This window comes from Zingiber officinale, chromosome 5A (genome assembly GCF_018446385.1).
Source record: "Zingiber officinale cultivar Zhangliang chromosome 5A, Zo_v1.1, whole genome shotgun sequence".
NCBI lineage: Eukaryota > Viridiplantae > Streptophyta > Magnoliopsida > Zingiberales > Zingiberaceae > Zingiber > Zingiber officinale.
The window spans coordinates 81,769,026-81,787,502 of NC_055994.1; the positions used below are offsets into that span (position 1 = coordinate 81,769,026).

Sequence of the window (18,477 nt, forward strand, 5' to 3'; positions counted from 1 at the left end):
TCCTTCAGCCCCATCTCCACCGCCACCTTCTCATGCTTCACCATTTCTTACAACATCTTCTACCCAACCTTCTTCTACCTAGTCTTCTTTTAATCTTCCTGCCCGACCTCCTCTTCAGTCTACTCCTTACACTTCCTCTTCTTCTCATCCCTCCAACCCTTTGGAAGTTGACTTGCCATGTGTTGATACAAATGTCATAGCACCAGCTACAAATGCTCATCACATGGAACTAGAAATAAGTCTGACATATTTAAACCACGTGTGTTGCTGACTGTTCTTTCTGGAAATCAATTTGAGCCAAATACATACTAGCAGGATGCTAGTGTTCCTGAGTGGCAACAAGCCATGCTAACTGAATTTAATGCGTTGATGCTTCAAAACACATGGTCTCTTGTTCCAAAATCAGATAATATAAAAGTTATTGGTGTAAATGGGTTTATCGTTTGAAGTTAAAACCAGATGGTTCTATTGATCGATACAAGGCTCGTTTGGTTGCTAAAGGATATCATCAAATTGCATTTATTGACTATATTGAAACTTTTAGTCCCGTTGTCAGACCTCAAACAATTCGGGTAGATCTTACCATTGTTGTGTCTCACAATTGGCCCATTCACCAACTCGATATTCAGAATATTTTTCTTCATGATGATCTCGTTAAGACAGTTTATATGGAGCAACCTTCTGGGTTTATTAATTCTTCTTGCCCCGATATGGTGTGTAAACAACATAAATCATTGTATGGATTAAAACAATCGCCTCGTGCATGATTTACAAAACTTAGTCAAACACTTCTGAATTGGGGGTTTTCTGGTTCTAAGGCTGATACCTCGTTATTTTTCTTCTCTTCAAGCCGTGGTATTCTTATTGTGCTTGTCTATGTCGATGATATCATTATTACTAGTAGCACACAGAGTCTTATTAATTCCTTGATTGGTTTTCTTAATAAACAGTTTACTGTGAAGGATCTTGGACAATTGCATTATTTTTTGGGTATTAAAGTACATCACTCTGATATGAGTTTGCATCTTAGTCAAACAAAATATATTACGGATCTTTTGAAGAAAAATGACATGTTTGACTCCAAACCATCTGATACTCCTATGCCTTCCACTGCTTCCTTGTCTCTATATGATGGTGTTCCCTTAGAAGATGGCTCAGACTATCGCAGCATTGTTGGTGCTCTTCAGTATTGCACACTGACACGTCCTAATCTATCTTTTGCTGTAAATAAAGTATGTTAGTTCATGCATTCCCCTACTATCTCTCATTGACAAGCTGTTAAGCGTATCTTGAGGTATTTGCATGGAACCTTGTACCATGGTTTATCTATTTCTCCAATTTCCTCTCCATCTTTGGTGTGTGATACTGATGCTGATTGGGCTTCTTGTCTGGATGATCGTCGTAATACAAGTGGCTATTGCATTTTTTTTTTTGAGGTAATCTTGTTTCATGGGCTTCTTCGAAGCAAAAGGTTGTGTCACATTTTAGTACTGAATCAGAATATCGTGTTGTTGCTAATATAGCTGCTGAAATTGCCTGGTTGAAATATTTGCTTCGTGAGCTTCTTGTTCCTTTGGATTCTTTACCGTGTATTCTTTGTGATAATATAAGCATGATCTCCCTCTCTGCAAATCCGATCTTGCATGCCAGAACCAAGCACGTTGAAATTGATTATCATTTTGTTAGGGAACGTGTTACAGCACAAACTCTACTTATTCAATACACTCGCTCGTCTGATCAGCTTGCGGATACGTTGACCAAAAGTCTGCCGACTTTCAAATTTCTCTCCTTACGTTCTAAACTTAATGTTCTTCATAGACCCGTAAGTTTGAAGGGGGATGATAAAGTATAGAATAAGTTTTATTCTTTTGTTTTATTTATTTAAGCTGTCATGTGTATTGTTATATACCTGTGGTATATATATATGTTAGGGATGTATAACAAAACCTAATCTGAATAATACTCCATATTCTTTACAACGCCGCCTCTTCTTCTTCGTCTCTTTTCTTTTTCGAACTTCTCACATAAAGTTCATCAATTAATAATGGAAAATTCGACGATCCAACAACAATAACAATAATGAATAAATAATATTATGTCTGCAAATAACGAGACAGAACATGGGCAAAGGATACAGAAATATTTGGCATCAGCATCTCCAGTTGTCAATATGATGAACAACACATAACTCAGATGATCTTACAAATCTCCTGATTCCAAAGTCTGATTGTTGTAGTATTCATGTAGGAAAAGATTGCCATATCGAATGCTTCTTGTTTTTTCTTTTACTTTTATCTCCTGGAGATGATAGGAGAAGGAATGCTATCAACATAATCTTAAACTTGAGGGGTTTTTTCCTTCTTACTGAAGAAACCTGGTGGTATTCTGCAATCCAAAATGTATTTAAGCGTAAGAGAAAAGAATCAGGAAGATAGAAATCCAACATCATGGCAGAATCACCAGGGATTTGAAGTTTACCTACAAGTTTGAGGTACACTCCATTTGAAATTGCTAGATATCCTTACATCAGGTGGCAGAGATGTGAAGTTCCTCCAATCATCAAGCATTGCTCTTAGATCATTAATCTTTCTGCGCAAGCCAATGCAGCAGTTTGCGTGCATCGTGCAGACCTTATTGAAGTTTCTACTTGGCTCACAGAACCCTCCAAAGCGCTCTGTGCTGAGGAATCTTAATTTCACACCTATGTCTCGGATATGTTGGTCGAACTTGATAATGTTAAGTACATTCTGCTCATGAACACCAGGAAATCTGGCACGCGAGGAGTACCAATATTTGAAAAATTCTATGGTTCTGTTGTTGGATCTTGCATAATTGAATCCATTGTTTGGCGAGTTCTTTAGATCGGTAGGATCACCCTTGAATCGGTCACAGGATATCTGGAAGTCTCCATCTGAATAGAAATAGGGGAATGGATTTCTGAACCACATTATATCTACATCCTGCAGAAAAACCAGCAATTCAGTTGATTTTGTTTCAGTGTCAGGCAAAGATGTTCTAACTATGAAACAACAAAATATGTCTCGGCTGAATGATCAAAAGCAATACATACAATTATATAAAGACTAGTTTGAACTTCTCTATGAACAAGTATTAACAAAAGGGACCATGCAAATCTTCTTAGTATCTTTCCAATTTTTTATAGGATATCTCCCAAGAAACAAGGCTAGTTTGAATTTGTTATAACCACTTGAACCTCTTCTCTATGTTTAGATCCTTCTCTAAACTGTTTCTTTTTCCATATCAAGAAGACAATATCCCTGTTAATCGACATTTATTTATTTAGCTTTAGCTTGAGTCAAATGCTTCTTCAATCTTTTTGAATGGTAACTCATGCTAAAACATATATACTCAGCATATATATCTACTAAGAACTTTGAATCATACAATAGATAATGGTTCTACAGGTTATCAGTTAACTGCAATTTAACAAAATAAAGTAAGAGAATCTGGTAATATGCAAGTCCCACCTCCCTCCCCCACCCCCAAAGGGAGTGTTATAAACAATGACAGCTTTTGATGCTCTGTAAAGCTTGAAGAAAGAACATGATTAATCGACCCCATGATTGAGGCTTTTAATGACAGAAAATGCACGAAGTAACAGATGGTTAAGTATAAGCTCAAATAAGAACCCTTATCTGGTCTTCCAGTGGGGCCTTGTGGCATTCATTTTCTGTGTTGCTTTATCAATTTGCAAGTATGAAGGATGCATATGACACTGATGTCTCATTACATTCGGACCCACTATTAGATTTGTTAAACACCCAAATCTTAAGTACATGATGGATTCAGTAATTAACACTAATGATCAATATAAAACAATTTCTGTTTTGCCGACATGAAATGATCATAGATTTTTGTTTTTGTTGTTTAATGGATAGATATGTTTTGATTGCATAGGCAGGTAGGTATGAATATTGGAAGCAGCTGCAAGTAAAGAATGTTTGGATGGTAAAAGATAAATGAAAAGTATGTTTTTTTTTTCTTTGCTAAAAGTTGCCGCAAATGGCGGATCCGTCGATGGAGAGGTCGTTGATCTCACCGAGAAGACGAAGTCGAAGCCTTTCTCCAGCACCAGGCGCAGGAAATCGAGCCGCGCCCACATCATGTCTAAGTATTCGGGCGAGTTGAACACCTTCTCGGCGGAGAAGTCTACCCCCTCGACCTTGAAGTCTAAGCAGTGTCGGTGCACGGCGACGCACCGCTCGTATGCCTTGTCGTCCACGGCGACGATGACCAGGTGGTTCAGCAGCTCTCTTGTCCCGTTCCCGATGCGGAAGCTCTCCAGGAACACGTCCAGTACAGATCCGGGCGTGGACCAGAACGCATTCAAGGAGGTTATTATCACCGCGTTGTCCGCGGTAGCAGCCGCTTTCAGGACCCTCTCCAACCTCATTTCCTGGCTTTCCTGTCATCGCAGTATCGCCATTTCGTCGGAACCCTAAAAAGGTGTCTTTCTTTTCTGGGAGGGGAAAAAAAAACAGAGGCAACACTCACTGTCGCATCCTGCGGAACAGCAGGAGCAGAGCTCGCCGGTTCATACTGCAGCTCCGGCGGGGGATATAAACTCGGAGGCGGAACGGACGCCGCCAGCTGCTGCTTCGGGACGACAGGATAAGCATGGATGAAATCGACTCGGCGGGAGGTCGAGGAAACGAAAACCACAGGCGCGGTGGCGCGGTAGAGGAGGGTGACCGAAAGGGCGACAACCCCCACAAAGAGCAGCGGGGGCAGCCACCGGTGGAGGAAGCCGTCCGCCGCTTTGATTCCCTGCGCAGACGAAGGCTTCATCGCCGTTGGTGCGAGGACAACCACGTCCACATGTAAGAAGACATATCGGCAGATGACAAGGTTTAATCATGGCGCTCGATGTCGGTTGGCCTTTCCAATCAGGCCGGAGAACCGACCGGCCAAACAAACCTGACTCGCACCGGTCCGAATTAATAATGGATCGTTAGGTGATTACGGAATCTGGAAATTAATATTGTCGTTGGGCATGTTAAATTCACATTTAAATTAAACATTATTTATTATAAATATATTTGGAATCAGAGGACATTCTTTGCTCACTACCAAAAATCTCTACAGTTGCACACTCCCTCCTTGAAATGGTGGAATCGGTTAGCGTCTCGTAGAGTAATTGTTCTGTTCGTAGCTAAGGCGATGTACTTGAATGCATTGTGGCAATCTCCGCACACCCGCAGGTTCTTCGTAATGAGGATAGTTTGACGATCTCCCGATTGAAGAAGCGCAAATGCTACCGCTAATTTCTCGCTGTGGTAAACGAGGGCGTGCTCTTTCTCCTCCTCCTCTACGTCGTGCAGGGCGCAACTCGTGTCGGCCCTGTATCCCAACCTCCTCATTTCGACGAACAATTCCTCCAACTTTCGGTAGATACTCGACGATTGTGGATGCGATCGGTCACCCCCTACGAAAGCATGCACGACGCCGGCAATCTCTACCCAACTACATCCGGGGCTCTTAGCGTATCCCTTTGCCTTCTGAGCTATTCTAACTTGTGCGGCCTCACTGAACCTCCCCGTCGCGCTGTATAAGTTAGACAGGACGACAAAACTCCCCGTGCCTTCGGGCCCGAGCTTGTGGATCATCCTTGACACTTCTTCCCCTAGCTCGATATTTTTATGAATTCGGCAAGCGCCGAGCAAGGCTCCCCAGACACGAACATCGGCCTCGAAAGGCATTCGTTCGATGAAGCCGTAGCCTTCGTTCAACAAGCCCCCGCGGCCCAGGAGATCGACCATGCAGATGAAGTGCTCCATCCTGGGAACAATTTTGTACGTCTCCTGCATTGCGAGAAACCAGCGTTTCCCTTTGCTCACGAGCCCCGAATGACTGCAAGCAGATAAGAGGCAAATGAATGTGACATCGTCGGGCGCTAAACCTGCAGACTCCATCTTCAAGAACAGTGAGACAGATTCATCACCCAGCCCATGGATTCCGTAGGCAGCGATGATGGTGTTCCATGAGACAGTGTCTCGCTTCGGCATTGTATCGAACACTCTCCGTGCCGCGTCAATTCGCCCGCACTTCGCGTACATGTCTATCAGAGCATTGCAAACGGAGGAATCTGAGGTGAGCCCGTGAGAGATTATGTAAGCATGACTGCATTTCCCGTGCTGCAGGGCAGCCAAGTGAGAGCAAGCAGGAATCACACCGATCATGGTCGCAGCGTCAATGTCGATGCAGGGAGAAGACGACGACGCCATGTCTCTGAAAACATCAAGAGCTTCTTCAGCGTTCCCATTTTTGACGCACCCCGATATTATAGCACTGTAAGACACCGTGTCCTTTACGCTCATCTCATCGAAGAAACGAATTGCATCTTCGACAGTTCCGACTTTAGCGTACATTGAAAGCAGAGAGTTTGCTGCTGTTACGTGCAGAAGAAGGCCAGACTTCACCAAGTAATTATGTATTAGTCGACCGCTCTCGAAATCAGAGAAGTTTGCGCAAGCCCGCAGAATGATCGCGAGAGAGGTTGGCCCCGCGAAGAGCGATCCCTCGCGCAGCATCATCCTGAAAATTTGCAGTGCCTCCGCCATCCTGCCACACAGAGTGTAGCCTCCGATCATCGCACTCCATGTCACCTCGTTCCTGAAGCTCATGCTGTCGAATATTCTACGAGCAAGAACCAAGCACTCGGATTTTCCATACATGTCCAGCAATGCTGTATTAACCAGAACATCGTCTTTGTCGATTCGTCTTCTGATACAGAATGCATGGATACTTTTTCCTTGTATCAGGGCCTTCGCTTGGCCGACGATAGGTAGGAGGGCCACTATTGTGGAAGGGTTCGGTATGTTTCCTGTCCGTTGCATTTGAAGAAGACAATGAACTGCTTCTTGGTACCTCCCATTCAGTGCGTAACCAGAGACCAAAGCGTTCCATGCAACAACATCTTTTTGGGGCATTCTGCAGAACACCTCGTGTGCATCCTCTAAGCAGCCACATTTCAAATACATGTCGAGCAAAGCAGTAGACACATACACATCCAGTTCCAGCCCTGCCTTCTTGGCGTGCTCGTGTATCAGAATTCCATCCGCAAGCGCCTCCAGAGCCGAACATGCCTTCAAGACAAACGGAAATGTGAACTTGTTCGGCTCGATTCCTGTATCGAGCATTCTCTGGTATAGCTCAACGGCACGACCAAAGGGCCCATTCCAAGCGTAAGCCCTGATCATGGCGTTCCACAGGAAGACACTTGGTTGCGGCAAATCGTCGAACGCGAGACGGGCAGACTCGATCTCGCCGCATGATATGTACATCTGAACAATCTTTTCGAGAAGAGAATAGTTTCCGGCGAAATACCTGTGACTGATGATCCGGCGATGGATCTCTTTGCCGTCTTCGAGCAGTTTGAAACGAATGCAAGAATCCAGAATTTTGGTGTAGGCGTTGCCGTCGACGGCGGCAAATTGAGGCGGCTGGAATTGCTTGAGGGGGCGATGGACTGGAGGTCTCGAAGGACGAGGAAAGAGAGATCGGGCAGTGGATTTTGTGTGAAACTGAGCGCCATGGCGGCGGGGAAGGAGGAGAGTTCTGTAAGGTATAAGGTTGTAGCAGCACGTCGATGACAGCATCTCTCGGTCAGGATTTGGCCGTTATATATTGAAGGTATATAAGTACACTGCTAAACTAGGCCCGACCCAATTAGGGCTAGCCCAGGCTCATTTCTACGACGAAAACCGGGTTGGTGATGGCGTCGCCGGAGATGTGGCCGCCCGCCGTCGCTCTCTTGCAGAAGGTGGTTGGCGATGAAGAAGCTGCGTTGACTTGTGTAATGTTAACTTGACTAAAAATCAATTGTTGTGTCTTCAGAAGAGAAAAAAATTTTTTTTAAAAAAAATAAAAAGTGTGTGGCTGCTGGGATTCGAGCCCAGGTCTCTACGGCCACAACGTAGAATTCTTACCACTAAACTACAGCCACATGATGTGAATTGGCTTGTAAACTTATATTAAAAGGAATTAAATATATTGTTTAAGAGTGAAAAATGATTTATACAGAAGCAAATAAAATAAAATTGCATCATGATGACGTGGAACCGCACACAAAAGACAAGTTCGGATCCTCTGACTCGGGTGATTTACGATTCAGCCTGCTGCGGTAGACGTCAATGTCAAGGGTTCTTATTTGTCAGCTGATACAATCGAGTTGAGAATCCTGATTCTGTTATAAGATAAACAGCAGATCTACCTTGGCATTTCTCCACGAATCATACTCTTCTACCTCGCCGTACGTATTAAAACAAGCAAATTAACCTAATCGAACGCGTCTGCTCACCGGCTCTTCGTCTACCTAGTCACCGCGGCTTCTTCCGTGCGTGATTGTTTCGAATCCCATCGGCGATTGCGAGGCGATTCGTTTCGATCCAATCGAAGCTCTTCTTCTTCCCCTCCGCTCCCATGGCAACGATCGGTAAAAACAGCATTAACGCCAAGCTCGTGAGTCAACTGTCCGATCCCCCCAATCTTTCTGTACCCTATCCTCCCACCTAAAACGCGGATCTCCTTCTATCGTAGGTCTTGCTGGGCGACATGGGCGCCGGGAAGTCGAGCCTCGTTCTTCGATTCGTCAAGGGTCAATTCCTTGAATTCCAGGTTCTGTTTGCTTTTCTCTCTTTTCTTCGGTGAAACTAATGTGGAGTTTCGACTTTTTAGAGTTGAAAGCTGGACTTTTTATGGATGGGTTTATTATCTGGTTACAGGAGTCCACGATCGGGGCGGCCTTTTTCTCACAGACGTTGGCGGTGAGCGATGCCACAGTAAAGCTTGAGATTTGGGACACCGCGGGACAGGAGAGGTATCATAGCTTAGCGCCCATGTATTATAGAGGAGCAGCAGCCGCGATAATTGTGTATGATATATCAAGAATGGTAGGTGCTGTGTTTTGATTCTTTCACTGGATAAAAGTCCTGTTTTTTTCCCCTCTCTTTCTGTTCCTGGCTTCGTAACTTTATTTTCTCTCTTATGAGTTTAGGATTCATTTGAGAAGGCTAAGAAATGGGTTCAAGAGCTTCAGAAACAAGGTAAGCTCAAGATAGAATCTTTTGAGCTTGCCAGTTGGATTCATTGCCCGTTTAATCTAATAAGGATACTCAATTCTAGGTAATCCTGACATGGTGACTGCTCTTGCTGGGAATAAATGTGATTTGGAGGAGAAAAGGGAGGTCCCAACGGAGGCAAGTTTTAGTTTTTTGCCTACTAGTAATTCTAATTAAGCTCGATTTTACGATTACATTGGCAAGATAACTGCCCTCTCTTGTTGATTGAACCTTTAGCGCAGCAGTCTGACTATTTATGCTCTATATTTTTACATCCAACGGTACTATTTCAGTGTTATGTGTAGTAATTCTTGGCAAGTTTGACTCTGTCTAAACTTGCTCGCAGCAACTGATGCACTTATTTTGTAGTTTTACTACTCAACTCCATATAATGGAGCAACTAAAAATTGGAAACCATTTCTTTGCCTATAATTTCACTTAATTTACTTGTGGATTTTGTTCCATAACTTTTAGTTCTTTTTTAGTCAACAACAAAATTGAAGGTATAAAAAAATGACTATTGGTGTTGAGGCAACCATGGATTATTAGCCAAACTAAGAACTGCTAAACTTCCTTCTCGGTTATGAATATGCATTCCCTTGATTGCCTTGCTGCTAAAAACCATTGTATACAGGATTCCCTCGTTCATCTATCCTATATTTGATGGTTAAGTACAAAATACACTGCATAACTTTTTTCCTGATTATCCTAAGAAAACTGTTTCAAGTCAGCTAAAGATTCAACAAGCAGCTTTAACAAATTACAACAACCAACTCCTCCATGCGATTGAGTTGGATTAATGCTGTGACCAGAGCATTCTTTTTTTATCTGAAAACATTCATCTTAGCTAACACTAGTATTTGTTGTAATTCACCACTACTTATTTGTCTATCCAACATCTACTCTTCTTTGTATTTGGTGGGCAGTTTACTTGGCATGGATGTAATGCAGCTTCCTGTAGAAGAGACTGAAATCATTTGGATTTTAGATCTTTTGTAGTCATTCAATGTATTATAGTCTTTTTTTAGCGCATCAGTTCACATGCAGAAGATGCAGGGTCTAGAACATGAGATTAAGCTGATCACCTTATCAGTTCTCCTAACTTAATTGACTGGTAACGAAAATTCTCTTTGGGAATTAGAAAAATGAGATTGTTTTAAGATGGTAAACCCTCAAGGGGATGCTAATACATGCTTTTATAGGTAAATACCTTTCAATTGTGCAATAGATGTGTGACCTGTTCAGATTTTGTAACATTGTTGATATTTAGAACTCAACAGTTTTGTTGTTTCTCATTATAAGTAACCAGTAAGGTAGTTACATCAATATTTATTTGGAATTGTTTAATTTATTTGTGTAACTTACAGGTTTTGTCCCATGAAGTGGGTATTGTCATTTGCATGAACTTTTCATGACTGCTTTCCCCTTTTTTATGTGCAGGAACCCAGTGCATTTGCTATTTTCATAATTATTTTTATTTAAAAAAAAGTATGCTTCGTTTTATGTGTTCAATCTACAAAATTTTCTCAAATTCTTGGTCAGCTACAAGTTTATTAACTTGCATTCATAAAACATGTCACAAAGGCTTTTCTTCTTTGCATTGCAGGAAGCCAAGGCATATGCTGAGGAGAATGGTCTTTTCTTCATGGAAACCTCTGCTAAAACTGCCATCAATGTGAATGACATATTCTATGAAATAGGTATAATATTTCTTATCTGTTCTTTCTACTTGTGATGAATGAGATTGTTAGTATATGGCATGCAACCATTAAATAAGATTGGTTTATGTAAATTGAGGTGAGAATCGAACTCATTATTCTTGATAATTAATGGATGTCCGGACTCATATCACTTTTTTTTTTTTAATCTTTGCACATCGTAACCGAGAACCAACCTTGGATAGCTACACTTCCTATTGAGGTCAGCCTCCTAGCTGTGCTTATGTTCTAGTCTCACCACCATTTAGCTGAAAAAGGTTCGATAATCTGAACGCCTAGCTTATTCTTCAGATATTCCACCCCCTTTTAGCTACCCTTAGTTGGTAAAATATATTATGTATAGTTTCTTCATGAGACTCGTTTTCAGCATCCCATAGCACACAGACTGAATCAGGCAAGACAACCCCTTTCCTCATCAAGTTAACTTTCATATTTACTCTTCCCGAGTGAATGACCCAAGGTAGACATTTCACCTATCAATGTAAGACCAGCATTTCAGAGTCTCAAAATATGAAAGTCTGTTTACTATATTTCTTACGAGGTCTAAGATATTTACCCTGCAAAATCATGATAGCAATTTAAATTTTGACAATCAGAAATCAGAATGATGTTTCTCCTTCCTATAATTTTCTTGGGTGATATTTCATATGTATATCAATAACTTTGAGAGATGATTAAGCCTGAAAAGTCCCACTGCCTGAAACAAAACAGCAACCAAATCCCAAATCCATTACAAAGAGAAAATTAAATCCTGAAATAGTTGCAAAAAGCCATGCCTTTGAACATTTATGTTCTTACAATCATCAGCTAGGTTTAATTTTTAGCAAAACGTCTTGGAACAAATTTGATTAACTCTACTCATTGATCACTTATGTTGGGTCTTCAAAGGAGAAAAACTTGTATGTTTATATTGCTCCACTGATCTAGTCTATTTTCCTTAAATTCATCCTATTGTAGTTCCAACTTTGGCTATGTTTATAATTCTTAAACATACATAATGTACTTGATTCAAAATTCTAGTGATTGAATTTTCTAGGTGCTTTATAATAGTTTTTTAAGTCTTACACCTGTATTAATGTTCAGAGGACTTTATATTTCTCTATATCATTTTTTTTTATCCTTTATGTCACAGCAAGAAGATTACCTCGGGCTCAACCAGCGCAACAGCCAGCAGGAATGGTTCTTTCAGATAGACCAGCTGAAAGATCGACCACTTCAGCTTGTTGTTCTTAGGTGCGAACATTTTGTATTTCATGAATCATCTTTGTGTCAGGTCATGGAATAAAATATGTAAAACCAGTGTATCAATTTTAAAAGGATATTTAATTTTACATCATTTTTTAGTTTTATTGACAAAACCTCATCCACATGAATTATCAAGTGTCAGTTCTTCCTGTTAATTATATCTCAGCACTATGCCCCTTTATAAAGCCTCCAGTTATCTTTGCAGGTTGCCTGTCGTTTGTTGATAAGTGAAGTTAATTAAATCCCTGGATGTGCAACGAGGAGTCGTCATGAAGTTCAAGATTTTAAAACAAAAAACAAAAAAAAAACAATGTGCTACTGGATTATCCTGTTTCATATCCCCTCTCTGCAAGTTTGTAGACCCTGTAAATTTGCATTATTATGTTCTTTGTTGATCTCAGCTTGATTATGATACTTGTATAGTTAATGTGCTCGGTTATATGGATCTGTGTGGATCACTAGTATGTTTGTTTTTTTATCCTCTTGCGGTGTAATGTGGGAGCAAAGTAGCAAATGCATCTGGACCAAGAAATAAGATAATTGGGGAGATGTCTGAACGAGATTGTATTGATTCACTTTCGAACTTTGACTGTTTGCCAGATTAGAAAGAACAAACTGCATATCTTCATATGAACTCATACACTCAGTACATCTCAAGCAAGAAAGGGAACACGATCTCAACAGAACTGTTTTGCTAATAAAAATCTGGAGTAGATGATTCATAAAATCATCATAAAGCAACGTTACAAGAGTGTTGAGTGCTGACTAATAAAACTGCTCTTGGGTCTCAAGTCTGCGGAGCTTGTTTCTCCTCGGCAGCTGCCTCAAATGTCTCTCCAGGAACAAGCTCCGGGACATCCTCGTCATCATCTTCACCCTTTGCATAGCCAGAAGCAGCAGCAGAGCTAGATGCTTGTTTCTGGAACTGTTCTGCAATCCGCCTCAAGTTCTCTAAATTATCAGGGCCTGAAAGCAAAAACACAAACGATGCGCAGCTGCTTAAAAACTAAAAATAGTTTGGTCCAGGAAGATGTTGCTGAAATATGTCATATCAAACCTACAGAAGCAAGCTAAAGGAGTGTGTAACTAGTAACATATTAGACTGATACACTCAACTTTGAGTATGTATTATAGAGCAAATGGCGTATTTTGCAGGAAAAAAAAACAACATATATATATCACGTAAGCTAAATAATGCATACCAAGTTGGTTGATGATCGAAGGAAGCAAGTCTTGAAGCCCTGTCACCAAATTAAATCATTATCGAAAACAATGTATAAGTGTACTTAACAAGCAATTGTTATGTTAAACCATGACTAAAGGAGCACCCCATTTTCAACTAAGCTATTCACTACTTCCAGTCTGGGGATGGAGTATAAGAGTAGCAGTACCAGAAAAGAAAAGAATGTTCATTTTGACATTTTCTTTGACCCGGAAGAAAATATACAAGTCGAGCACAAACAGTCAAAAATGGAGTATACGAATGTACTCTTAGTCTGCGGAGAACCGCTAACCACCCATGTATTGGCTGCAATGGAAGCTTGCACTATACAGGAAACAAAAATGGGCTATTAGAAAAATATTTTACTATATGACATAACGAGTTTACTACTAAGAGCAACATGAATTTTATGTACCTTTGGGATTAAGAAACTGGATGACAACATCATCTTTGAAGATGTTGACTTCTTCGATAGCAGGTATAGTATTTACTCCAATTCTTTTCAAAGTGCTTTGGAGCCTTTTGTCATCCGTAGTCGGAGTCTTGTGAACTGCCTTCTTCTTCCTAGCAAGAGTGAAAGTTGAAGATCAGCAAATAAATTTATCAGAAATGTTCCAAGCAACTAGATGATTGAACACACTGAAGAACGAGTCCATATATCTTCTGATATCTTTACTGAGAAGTGGATGAAATTTAAGTTAACTTTCTTGTCACTGAATGAAAGTAACTACAATAATAAAGTTGAGATGATAGGAACACAACCACTTGGCAAGTAGAATGCTAAATCTCTATGATTGAGTGAATTCCTATTATTCAGAGAAATTGAATACAGTTAGCGTAGTGAATCTTGGAATGATAAGATACTGTCCAAACGTGTCATAGAATACATACTCTCGTTCAACACACAAGGAAAACTAACAAAGTTAGAATGTCAAAATTAACCATAACCCGGTGCTAACAGATTATTCAGAAATGATGCTTTTCCAAAAATATTAACTTCAACGCGAGTATAGAAGAAAAGTGGTCAAGGGGAAAAGAGTTTAAAACTGGCAATATCATGATCATGAAAATATAGGGCTTTTCCAGGTGAATTGATCTAAGTTTGTGTGCCACAAGATTAGTAAAAGGGATTGAACATAATAGACACTTTATATTCTAGAACCTGCGCATACTGCCTTTTCCACCAGTGCGGACGGCGCCTGCCATCTTCATGAGCTTCTCTCGATTCATCTGGAATGTTCACTCAAAATCTGCATTATGAAAGAATATGTTTTTTGAGTCAGGATCAAAACTGGATCAGGCACATAGTAACCATGCGAGAACATAATTAGATTAAAAACAAATATCTTTACTCAGATAGGAAGCATAAACATTATGAAAGCAAAGGATATGTAAACATGGACAAATCCAGTCAAATAGAAATGCTAGGATAGTTTTGGTCATTTTCAGGCAGTTAACTCAATCTAAACATATCTGGACCAGATCACAAAAGAGCATATGCATGACGACATCTGTCAGGTATTATTACACAAGTCTTTAACAAGTTTATTGTAGCTAGTTAATAAAAGAAACAATAGCATGACAGGAGGTAACACACTCTAGCTTTTGGTTAATAAATTCCATGAATCACTTCATCTCAATTGAATAAGCAAAGTACAAACTCATACAACTCCAGAAAAATAAAGGGGAACGAGGTATTTTAGATTATTCAAAATCCTAAACTAAATCCATCCAACAAAAGAAAGCAAAGATCGATAACAAACTCACTTCTCGCCCTAGAGAATATAGATTAGCATAAAGGTGAAAGCAAGGACACTTCTAGAGCTTGGGAACTTGAATGATTTGGAGTCTTGATGATTCCAAACTCATAGAGTTGTTTGGGGCACTTGAGAGCAGAATGAATGAGATTTTCCATGTACCACTAAGGTCCAAACACCTTTAAATGAGCTTATATACCCAGATCCAACATTCAACTCAAAACGATGAACATGATGCCTCCAGTCGATTAGATTAAGTGCTTCAGTTGGTTGAACGTGAAAAATCAAAACATTGGAGCTAACAATACTAAGCACAGTAGACTCAAAGAGACTTCTAGTCCATGGATAGTATCTAGTCAACTCACAAATTTTTCCAGTTGATTTCTCATTTGACTGCTCAATCCAATCGACTGAATTTAGTTGGAAATGAGCTACTTCAAGGTCCGAGACCTAAGCCATTTATGTGAAACATCTAGGAAAACCTCTTTTAGACAAATAGACCACTTAAGCATGTATTTGATCGAGTTTCGAACTCTATCTTCGATTCCCTATGACCATTGGTAGCTGTCAATACTTCTAAATATAAGTCCACATGAGGACTTAAACAATAACACAATTAAGTTATAAGGCATACAAAAAACCAAAACCTCTAGAGATACCAGCTCTCAACTAAAGCTATCGTACATTCATACATGCTCTACTCATTACAACACCCACAAACAATAAACATGGGCCGCATGATCTTCAAGTTCTTCGTGCTTAGCATCCTGATGCCTTGAGTGGTAACTTCATTCATTTCCACTCAAGTTTAAGTTCATATCAGGTTGTCTCACACAAAATGGCCAACAAGTCATCTTACCAACACACTCAAAGTTCACTTTCGTTAACTAGTAACACTAAGATCCCTAATTACAAGTAAATATCATAAGATTGGATGGTTCAATAGATTTTTTTTAATTATTTTTATTTCTAGCCACTTCCTTAACTAGTAACACTTGGAATCTCAGAGAAGCCTCCCACCAAAAACTGAAACTAAACCCAAAGCATCCTAGACACCTTATTTCTCTTCTAAACAAATCGATGAGCTTATGTAAATTCAATGGCTGGCTTTACTGGTTTCATCCAACACCAATACCAACAAAAACTGTCCTCCACTCTGCAAGTTTACAATATCGAACCACTGGCGGAATGCTAGCCCCAAAGAAAATGCTTCAAAGTTCAAATCTTGAAGCCTCACAAACCAAGGCATGGAATATTTAAGCAGCAGCGTACTGTAGAACAAAAGCCCGATTTCCATCGATCGATCCCGACAAAAGGAACAGGAGACTATAAAACCGACGGCCTAGCTCAGCAAGCGATTATATCGGGAAAAGGAAAAGAGAAGCGCTTACGATACGATCTGGGAGGCGGACGCCGGAAGAGGAGGAGGAGCTCGAGAAGACTTTAGGGGCTGGGATTTGGGGAAGGCGATGGGTACACGGATAAGGTGCCTTAGGCCTTCGACGAAGACCGTCAATTATTCGTAGAGAAACTTTACTACCGTAGCTACAATTGGTCAGACACAGTAGGCCCCATTCAAACCCATCCTAGATGACCAATTGCGGAATTGGTATTAAAGAAAGAGAAGGAGCGGGTGAATTAAATCGAACCATCATTAAATCTTTGGCAATTTAACAAACAGCACACCTAAATTTCTCAATTTACCAAAAACACACATGCTAATTTGATATTTACCAAAGGACGCAACTTTTTAAATACACTTTATATTTTATCCTCGACAATATGACTTTTTCTGTCATTTTTTTTCTCTACCATTTCTTTCTTTCTTCTCTTTTCTCTCTTCTATACATGCAACTTCTCTTATTTTGCCTCTCCTTTCTTTTCTGTTTTTACAAGCATGCAAATATATAAATAACATTTTATAAGGTTTAATTGATTTTTAATAATATTTTAATACATTTGGAGAAGCCAAAAAAAACAATGGATAATATATTCGAACTCCTTGCAACTTTAGAAATCCACCAGAACTGAAATTGATATAATCGATGTTCTCTAGGTCCATCAGTAGGTTTCAGAAAATCCACTGATGGACCTAGAGATCTCAGATTGCACTCATTTCAGTTCTTGTGGATTTCAGAGGTTACAAGGAATTCAAATATGCTATCTGATCTCGTCCAGAATCTGAGTCAGACGGAGGTCGGGCGAGTTGTCAATGATGTTGACGAGAGGTGACCGAGCTTCTCCAAAAGTACTATTGAGGATGACTGACGAGGGGTGATGACGAAGAGAATGGTACACGAGTCCTGCACATACTCAGACAAGCACCCTGCACGTTAGGGACCAAGAACCAGGAAAAAAAGTCCCCAGAGCAGGCCCTCCGACGCTCAAGTCAGGTACTTTTTTCCCCAGAAACACAATAAAAAATGCACAAAGCAGAAGACAGATGCGAAAAGATTAGTGAGCGCACCTGCGTAAGGGAAATGACCCCCCTTTTTATATAGTAGTGCGTACTTCTGGCATCTGACAAGTGTCAGGGAATGTCGGATGTCAGACGTTGTCTGGCGGTGAGTGACGCGTGGCCCCCTCTTATAGGTTGAAGGAAGGTTCTATTAGCAACGAGTTACAGACTGCTAGAATATTCCCTGATACACAGCAGTTATTCTTTAATAGGTGGTTATGATTCCCTGACTCAGTTGTCGTTTTTGTTGATCGGGCATGGACAAAAGACCTCTTGACAACCAGCAGTCGACGAGCCTGACCTGGATATATCTGAGTAGTCTACCGTATCATGGCCGGGTGTGACAAGTGTAGGTCCCTTTGGAGGCCGGCAAGAGGGGAGGGGTGAATTGCCCTACAAATTAAAACACGAACCTTTCTCGGATTTCAACTATATAATGAACACTTGTAATAAATAAATAAAAGAGACTAAGTAAAGAAAAACAGACACCAGAGTTTTACTTGGTTTGCAATCAGGGGATTGCTAATCCAAGGAATGTAAGCGCACTATCTGATTCTCCTCTGGGCGGAGTAGCCTCTTACAGCGTTGAACGTACAAGAAGAAAAGTAAAGCACACAGAAGTTGATTACAAGTTCGTCGTTCTGATTAATTGATTTGCTTCTGGACCAAGGCTATATTTATAGCCTTGGTCGGGGCGCCTGGAAGGGTTCCGGGCGCCCTGGGGGGATAAAACTTTATCCCCCAACGTTCAGATCGAGTTTGACTCGATCTGGTCAAAAATCTCATTCCGGGCGCCCCGGATGGTTCCGGGCGCCCCGGACCCCAAAAGTCAACTCTGGTTGACTTTTTCCGTCTGGTCGCTCCGCTTCGGTTCAGCTCGTCTCGGTCCGGGTCTTCTGTTCCGGCTCCACTAGCTTGGGTGATCTCGGCCATCCGAAATAGGGCTCACCCGAACCCATGTTCCGGCCTTCTCCTCGAGCAGCCTTCCTTCCCGGTT

The 18,477-nt window shown here is 40.8% G+C and overlaps 4 protein-coding genes and 1 non-coding gene across 6 annotated transcripts; 1 reads left to right on the plus strand and 4 right to left on the minus strand.

The window, feature by feature from the left end:
• Positions 1 to 2,071: 2,071 nt before the first annotated feature.
• LOC121980738 (uncharacterized protein At4g15970-like) lies at positions 2,072 to 4,857 on the minus strand. The gene is made up of 4 exons (XM_042532927.1): positions 4,516 to 4,857; positions 4,061 to 4,426; positions 2,479 to 2,960; positions 2,072 to 2,385 (listed from the first exon to the last, which is right to left on the minus strand). Exons 1-4 carry the CDS (start codon positions 4,807 to 4,809, stop codon positions 2,337 to 2,339), a joined length of 1,191 nt encoding a protein of 396 aa, XP_042388861.1. The 5' UTR covers positions 4,810 to 4,857; the 3' UTR covers positions 2,072 to 2,336.
• A 127-nt stretch (positions 4,858 to 4,984) lies between these two features.
• On the minus strand, positions 4,985 to 7,852 carry LOC121980737 (pentatricopeptide repeat-containing protein At3g16610-like). Its single transcript, XM_042532926.1, has one exon. It carries the CDS (start codon positions 7,617 to 7,619, stop codon positions 5,088 to 5,090), a length of 2,532 nt encoding a protein of 843 aa, XP_042388860.1. The 5' UTR covers positions 7,620 to 7,852; the 3' UTR covers positions 4,985 to 5,087.
• A 42-nt stretch (positions 7,853 to 7,894) lies between these two features.
• Positions 7,895 to 7,966, minus strand: TRNAH-GUG. Its single transcript has one exon. It is a non-coding gene; the product is annotated as a tRNA-His (tRNA).
• Positions 7,967 to 8,289: 323 nt separating this feature from the next.
• LOC121980739 (ras-related protein RHN1-like) lies at positions 8,290 to 12,482 on the plus strand. The gene is made up of 8 exons (XM_042532928.1): positions 8,290 to 8,481; positions 8,560 to 8,637; positions 8,745 to 8,912; positions 9,017 to 9,065; positions 9,145 to 9,218; positions 10,687 to 10,780; positions 11,931 to 12,031; positions 12,249 to 12,482. Exons 1-7 carry the CDS (start codon positions 8,443 to 8,445, stop codon positions 12,029 to 12,031), a joined length of 603 nt encoding a protein of 200 aa, XP_042388862.1. The 5' UTR covers positions 8,290 to 8,442; the 3' UTR covers positions 12,249 to 12,482.
• Positions 12,483 to 12,644: 162 nt separating this feature from the next.
• Positions 12,645 to 16,566, minus strand: LOC121980740 (basic transcription factor 3-like). Of its 2 annotated transcripts, none has more exons than XM_042532929.1 (6): positions 16,414 to 16,566; positions 14,428 to 14,515; positions 13,681 to 13,829; positions 13,533 to 13,589; positions 13,246 to 13,284; positions 12,645 to 13,009 (listed from the first exon to the last, which is right to left on the minus strand). In XM_042532929.1, exons 2-6 carry the CDS (start codon positions 14,493 to 14,495, stop codon positions 12,831 to 12,833), a joined length of 492 nt encoding a protein of 163 aa, XP_042388863.1. In that variant the 5' UTR covers positions 14,496 to 14,515; positions 16,414 to 16,566; the 3' UTR covers positions 12,645 to 12,830. The 2 variants fall into 2 exon arrangements, with proteins under 2 accessions (XP_042388863.1, XP_042388864.1); XM_042532930.1 differs by lacking the exon at positions 16,414 to 16,566 and adding an exon at positions 16,295 to 16,313.
• Positions 16,567 to 18,477: the final 1,911 nt, after the last annotated feature.